This window comes from Leptinotarsa decemlineata, unplaced genomic scaffold (assembly GCF_025532065.1).
Source record: "Leptinotarsa decemlineata unplaced genomic scaffold, Ldec_3_MD MMD2_tig00027543_RagTag, whole genome shotgun sequence".
Classification (NCBI taxonomy): Eukaryota; Metazoa; Arthropoda; class Insecta; order Coleoptera; family Chrysomelidae; genus Leptinotarsa; species Leptinotarsa decemlineata.
In genome coordinates, this window is record NW_027412721.1 from 27,501 (window position 1) to 35,000 (window position 7,500).

Genomic DNA, 7,500 nt, shown 5'->3' on the forward strand with positions numbered 1-7,500 from the left:
TTTCAAAACGAATTCGATTTATATACTTTACTTTGGTGTGAGTAATAATTAACGAATTACCAAATTAAATTCGAACGATATACCCATCTAATTTTAAGCATTATCTGTCATTCTTTTGATTACCTGAATAATTGCTTCATTTTATCCTGTATACTTAACGAAATTATTAATTTCAACCTTACTACATCTGTATACGAAGAAGAAAAGAGAAGAACGATCTGTACAATTAGATTATATACCACTCGGTTTCTAAATCTATAGGACAGGGAAGCTACTGGTATCTAGCTAGCTAGCTAGGTAGCTCCCAAACTATTCAATTATTCACCAATAGAAATTACATATGAAACTTTTCTGAAACGCCGCTTTAAAACGCGATACCATTTGTACGTAAAGAAAAAATTGAAAAAATGAATATTCATAAACTGATCGAAGGTTAATGAACCACTGTCCAAATATTATTGTTTTATGCTTATAATATTCATCTATCCCATTTCACAAATTACTATGAATAATAATAACAACCTATTTTTATATACTCGTCATTCATTTCTGCAGATATTGAAATGTATGTATGCATTCATCTATGCTATATAATTTAATTAGGTATAATTTTTTTTTTTTTTCATTTATTCATTCCAATTTACTCATGATTGTCTATATTGTAATTCCACGAACAAGAATGTATAATATTTCTATGGATATTGTTATGTTTATTCATTTGTATACCTAAATCTGATATTACTGCATACATTTTATTTTCATCACGAATAAACGTACAGACATTCTGATATTTGATTTCAGCAAATAGAAATCACTTGTTTCGGCACGAAAATAAGAAGTTGAACAATAATAATATTATTAATCATGTATACATGTATACGTAAATATGCGCAAGCAAGAAAGAAACAATCGCATATCGTGCTGCGTCAACAATTGTATCGAAAAGCGATGACAAGAAAATAAAAAAAAATATATGCAATTGTCGAATTCATTAGAGAAAATCGTTGTGGCCCTGATAAGGGCCGATATTTTATTTGTCGCTTTCCTCTCTCAGGAAATGTGTACTTATGCCTTCTTTTCGGTTTTTTTCGGTAACAAAACCGCCTGAATATTGGGCAAAACACCACCTTGAGCAATGGTTACTCCTGATAACAATTTATTGAGTTCTTCGTCGTTTCGAATGGCCAGCTGTAAATGTCTAGGAATGATACGGGTTTTTTTGTTATCGCGAGCCGCATTACCGGCCAATTCCAAGACTTCAGCTGCCAAATATTCCATTACTGCGGCTAAGTAAACCGGGGCGCCGGCACCAACTCGTTCGGCATAATTTCCCTTACGAAGGAGTCGATGAATACGTCCTACTGGGAATTGGAGTCCAGCCCGACTGGAACGGGACTTTGCCTTTCCCTTAACTTTACCTCCTTTTCCACGTCCAGACATGTCGAATCGTAGATTAGTATTATATATCGGATAAATTTAAAGAATTCACTGAGAATTATTCGATGTTGCTCTAACAGTAGCTTTCTATACAATGATTTCTATATAGAATCGACCTGTATTAATACCGTCCTACCGACCAATGGGCGTTCTCGAACGCTCAACTTTCCGGTGGGCGGAGCCTACTAGAGTTCCAGTTACTATCTGAAATAGTGACGACAGAGTGGCGTCTTTTACATTGAGTCGAAAGCAAACCTGCACGATAGTACTTGTTTGTTTGATATTGACGAAATTAAATTTTCAGAATGCCACCCAAAGCTAGTGGAAAGGCTGCGAAGAAGGCCGGAAAGGCCCAAAAGAATATATCGAAGACCGATAAGAAAAAGAAGAGGAGGAGGAAGGAAAGTTACGCAATTTATATCTACAAAGTATTGAAACAAGTCCATCCCGATACCGGAATATCCAGTAAAGCGATGAGCATCATGAACAGTTTCGTAAATGATATATTTGAGCGTATCGCAGCGGAAGCCTCCCGTCTTGCTCATTATAACAAGCGATCGACTATTACGAGCAGAGAAATTCAGACTGCAGTACGTCTGTTACTTCCTGGTGAATTGGCGAAGCACGCCGTCAGCGAAGGCACCAAAGCAGTTACGAAATATACCAGTTCGAAATAATTTACTTATTCCGGTCTACGATATACATTCTTAAAAAAAAACGGTTCTTTTCAGAACCACAAAATATTTATGAAAGAATTCTTACAATATCGTTTCGACGCTGAATGATAATTTATTTTTGCTAGGGCGCTAGGTCTCACTCGGTTGGGTTGCCTTGTTATCAGTACATTGTTACCTCCTTTCGTGAAACGCGCGATGATAATAAATAATTTTGCCACCTATATTTAGATGGTGCTTACCTACCTATCAACCTAAAAAGTTAACGTTCGTTACTGTTATACTAGTCATGTACTCTATTACTTATGTTATTTTTTAACGTGTTTTTTATTTACGTGCTAATATGTTGTCTAAAAACGTTTATGATTAGCATTTCTGATTTCGACTATAACATTGACGATTTATATATTTCGGGTGGGGGTGGGTGTGTATTACTCCGTTATAGATAGAGCTCACAGTATCGTCGTTCGTTCGTTCGTTCGTTCGTTCGTTCGTGTTGTAGTATCGACCTTTTTATTGAAAGTATATTACGATGATTATATCTTATCGAATATAACATTAATAACGTTCGTTATTATTCGAATGCCGTTTTCATCGAACACTTTTATAGGGATAATTTTTGAAAATGTTGATGCTATTAGAAGCGTCGGTTCTTGGTTATAGTCGTGTATGAAGGTAGACACGAGGTCTCTTCGATGCCCCTATTCACTCGTGTATTTATCGAGTATTATCGGCTAATGTATCATGTTTCTATAGACAGTCGCGCCTATGATATTTATTCGAAGGTTCCTTCCAGATCATCGATTACGAGTATTTTCGGAAAGGAATTGTCTGGAGTTACGTCAAAATCATCAATACTTCATATTTCATTGTAATTTACTGTGAGTTGTCGAGGTTTAATATTAGCTTTTTCTTATCAGAAAATATTTTCGGAATACGTAGAATCTATCCACGTTATTGTGCTAGTCGAAGTCTAAATAGGAAACCGGCATTGATTTCGTAAAGAAGTTGATGCGAACATTTCGACAGCAGAATGGAAGCCGTCAATATCGTGTCTAACGAGAATGTCGAGCGTTCAGTCTCCCGTCCGCCTGTGCTTCGACCCAGAATATTTAAACAAACGGAACACCAGAGGACTACATCATTCTCTCTAGACGCCTAACGAGTGTAGCATCTATCTTCCGAGAATATATTGTCAGTTGTTTTTTTACTATGGCAGACATAGAAAATCAGAATTCTTCGGCTTCGGCTAATTCATCTTCGTCGCCGCAGGCACAGTCTACTGCGAAGAAAGAAAAGAAAGTTAAAAATCCAAGAAGTAAACCTTCTCACCCACCTACGTCGGAAATGGTTAATAACGCTATTAAAGGATTGAAGGAACGGGGTGGTTCCTCTTTACAAGCCATAAAAAAATATATTGCGGCGAATTATAAGGCTGACGCAGAAAAAGTGGCACCTTTCATCAAGAAATATCTTAAATCTGCGGTTGCTTCCGGATCATTAGTACAAACTAAAGGAAAAGGTGCATCGGGGTCGTTCAAATTGGCATCGGCATCTTCTGGTTCGGCAAAACCGTCGGCTACCGAAAAGAAAACGTCCGGTACGGCCGGTGCGAAGGCCAAAAAAACTCCCGTTAAACGCGTAGCTGGTGAAAAAGCTAAAACCGGCAAGAAGGCTGCTGCATCACCGAAAGGTAAGAAAGCCTCTCCGGAAAAGAAAGCGGCTGCCGCAGCCAAGCCTAAAAAGGTAACTGCCGAGGATAAAAAGACCGTCGCTTCTAAGGTTTCGTCCGCGACTTCTGCTAGTAAAACCAAGTCTCCTTCGAAAGCAAAGAAAACTAACAAAGGACCAACAAAAAAGCCGAAAGCACCCAAACCGAAAACCGCGAAAGCGACCCTGCATCGGCATCTTCTCCGAAAGCCAAAAAAGCTGCCTCTCCAAAAAAGAAGAAGTAAATTCTTCTATCAGTTGACTTCTCTCTCCGGCGACGAAGTCTAAGAAAACAAATGGCCCTTTTCAGGGCCACAATTTTTTTTACAAGAATTCGTATATAATTCAACTGTCCAACAAATATATAAATAAATAGTCAGAACTACCTACCTAGCCTATCCCTATAAACAGAAAAAAAATAGATAAATAATATTTCTTCCGCCGCCGCCGACTATCGAATTGATATGAATCGAATAATTTCGTAAAAGAGTAAAAATTAAAAAATATTGCTCTGTCTTTCTATTTCATTGAAATATGTCTTGTGAACAGTTGACTTATTTTCTGATATTGGGATCGTTTCAGGAAAATGAGTCAAAATCATTTCGAGATTTCCAAACTAAGGGTGTTCCATTTGAGAAATCACTGATTTTTATATCTTCAGAATTACTCATCGACTCCTAATACCTCGTTCATCATTTTGGAAATGTTACTCCTCCTACAAGACGACGGAATGTAATATTTTGATGAATCAATAATAGCTTATGTATTCTATGAGACTTGTTTTCAATTTTATAGGGAAATGGCTCGAGAACCGAATAATACCTACTTTTTCTGTATAAACGATCGAATATCTCGAGAACGATTCATTTTTGGTATAGGGTATATTACAAAAAGTCACTCGAGATTTATGCCAGGTATTCAAAAATATGAATCAGAGGAAATTTACGAAAAGATGGTGATGTTATGAGCGATCTTTCATTCAGTGATCGCTTGTTTTTCGTTATTTATCTCAGCCGTTTCTAAAAATGATCTTTTCGAAAGATTCGTTTCGGAAAGTAAAAAATTTCAGTATTATAATCCATATTTGGATCATACTGAACATGTTCTGCAAACACCCGTGATTTAATATTTACGTGATGCGAGTTATTGAAAATATCATACATTCATTCATTCATTCATATCTATCGATAAACGAATTCTTTCATCAATTGCATTTTGTGGTTCTGAAAAGAACCTTTTTTTTGTATATATTTTCAATATATATTGGGATATATATATATGAAATTAAGCTCGTTCTCCGCGTATTCTCCTTGCTAACTGAATGTCTTTGGGCATAATGGTAACGCGCTTGGCGTGAATGGCGCACAAATTCGTATCTTCGAAGAGTCCTACCAAATACGCCTCGCTAGCTTCTTGCAAAGCCATGACGGCTGAACTTTGGAATCGTAAATCGGTTTTGAAATCTTGAGCGATTTCTCGAACTAAACGTTGAAAGGGTAATTTCCTAATCAACAATTCAGTACTCTTCTGATAACGTCGAATTTCTCGGAGAGCAACAGTACCGGGTCTGTAACGATGAGGTTTTTTTAACACCTCCCGTAGCCGGTGCACTTTTGCGAGCTGCTTTAGTAGCTAATTGTTTTCTCGGAGCTTTACCTCCAGTCGATTTACGAGCGGTCTGCTTGGTACGAGCCATTTTCAAAACCTATTGCGAATTGTAACGAACGAAATGTATACCGAACGATAGACGGACAACATATGAACTGAGTCGGCTTATACACGCCAACTATTATATACCATCTAGACGAGACGCCATTGGTCCGATTTCCAGTTGTGGGCGGAGTCATGAAATTTAACAAAACCCGACCGAGTTCGGTGTAGAACTTTAGTCGAAGTCTGTCGTTAGTATCACTAACAGTATTTCATTCGTATCGTGCAGTATATAATTTATTCTTAACATTCGAAATGACTGGTCGTGGCAAGGGAGGTAAAGGTTTAGGAAAAGGAGGAGCGAAACGTCATCGTAAAGTATTGCGTGATAATATCCAAGGAATAACGAAACCTGCCATTAGAAGATTAGCCCGTCGAGGTGGTGTTAAACGTATTTCGGGTTTGATATACGAAGAAACTCGTGGAGTACTCAAAGTATTTCTCGAAAATGTTATCAGAGATGCCGTAACATATACCGAACATGCGAAACGCAAAACCGTCACAGCCATGGATGTTGTATACGCCCTGAAAAGGCAAGGTCGAACCTTGTACGGATTTGGCGGTTGAATTTAATGCCTCCCCCTGTATTGTCCTTACCGTTTCCATAAAAAAAAGGTTCTTTTCAGAACCACAAAAGCTTATGAAATGAATTCGTGTGTATTTTTTATATTTTTGAAGTAAGTCTCAGGTCAAGAAAGTAATACAAATCATGAAATTATGAAACAACAAAATTTAATTGACGCTCCGGAGGGGCGACTTCATTGATGATTCCAGTGGCGCATTTGCTTTTTCAGCTGCAGGAAAACCCGGAAAAACCTGCAGCAGCAGCAGCAGCAAGCACCACATCATGTGAACATCTTGATCTACTAATGTCTTCTCTTTTATAAAACAAAATGTAGGGTATCTCCAGAGACTACAGTAAATTTAGAACATCGCCAGAACACTTAGTGACACGACTATCGTCAAACTTAATCGACCTCTGCCCTCCGGTAGCAAGCAGAATATCGGAAGCGTGAAATAAAAATTTGAATTGGAAATTTTGGCGAAATAACCCGAACGGAAAGTGTAGTGAAAATATAAAAGATAACGGAAAGTGTAGTGAAAATAGTAAAAGAAAAATAACGGAAAGTGTAGTGAACGTTTACCTCTGCCTTCCGCGAACAAGCAGAATATCGGAAGCGTGAAATAAAAATTTGAAATGGAAATTTTGGCGAAATAACCCGAACGGAAAGTGTAGTGAAAATATAAAAGTAACGGAAAGTGTAGTGAAAAATAAATATAACGGAAAGTGTAATGAAAACATAAAGAAGTAAGTGAAAATTTATAAATATAACCGGAAAGTGTGGTGTAGTGAAGTGTAGTGAAACATAAATATACGGAAAGTGTAGTGAACGTTTACCTCTGCCTCGCGAGCAAGCAGAATATCGGAAGCGTGAAATAAAAATTTGAAATGGAAATTTTGGCGAAATAACCCGAACGGAAAGTGTAGTGAAAATATAAAAGATAACGGAAAGTGTAGTGAAAACATAAATATAACGGAAAGTGTAATGAAAGTTTACCTCTGCTTCGGCGAGCGAGCAGAATTTCGGAAGCGTGAAGAAAATATTTCAGATGGAAACTTTGGCGAAATAATCGTGAACGGAAAGTGTGGTGAAAATATAAAAGTATCGGAAAGTGTAGTGAAACATAAATATAACGGAAAGTGTAATGAAAGTAACAGAATTTTGGAAGCGTGAGCGAATAGAATATGGAAACGTGAAATAAAAATTTCAAACGGAAAGTGTGGTGAAATAAAAAGTATCGGAAAGTGTAGTGAAAAACAAATATAACGGAAAGTGTAATGAAAGTTTACCTCTGCCTTCTGGGAGCAGCAGAATTTCGGAAGCGTGAAGAAAACATTTCAGATGGAAATTTTGGCGAAAATAAATCATGAACGGAAAGTGTGGTGAAAATATAAAAGTATCGGAAA

The 7,500-nt window shown here is 37.3% G+C and overlaps 4 protein-coding genes across 4 annotated transcripts in view; 3 read left to right on the forward strand and 1 right to left on the reverse strand.

The window, feature by feature from the left end:
* LOC141486947 (histone H4) overlaps positions 1–36 on the forward strand; it is a 476-nt gene extending 440 nt beyond the window's left edge. The window contains exon 1 of the mRNA XM_074185561.1: positions 1–36. This exon is cut by the window's left edge and continues 440 nt beyond it. The gene's annotated coding sequence lies outside the window, so the exon portion shown is untranslated.
* An 891-nt stretch (positions 37–927) lies between these two features.
* On the reverse strand, positions 928–1,440 carry LOC141486949 (histone H2A). Its single transcript, XM_074185563.1, has one exon. It carries the CDS (start codon positions 1,438–1,440, stop codon positions 1,066–1,068), a length of 375 nt encoding a protein of 124 aa, XP_074041664.1. The 3' UTR covers positions 928–1,065.
* Positions 1,437–2,114, forward strand: LOC141486950 (histone H2B). The gene has a single exon (XM_074185564.1). The coding sequence runs from the start codon at positions 1,743–1,745 to the stop codon at positions 2,112–2,114; it is 372 nt and encodes a 123-aa protein (XP_074041665.1). The 5' UTR covers positions 1,437–1,742.
* Positions 2,115–5,732: 3,618 nt separating this feature from the next.
* Positions 5,733–6,098, forward strand: LOC141486940 (histone H4). The gene has a single exon (XM_074185553.1). The coding sequence runs from the start codon at positions 5,787–5,789 to the stop codon at positions 6,096–6,098; it is 312 nt and encodes a 103-aa protein (XP_074041654.1). The 5' UTR covers positions 5,733–5,786.
* The last annotated feature ends 1,402 nt before the right edge of the window (positions 6,099–7,500 follow it).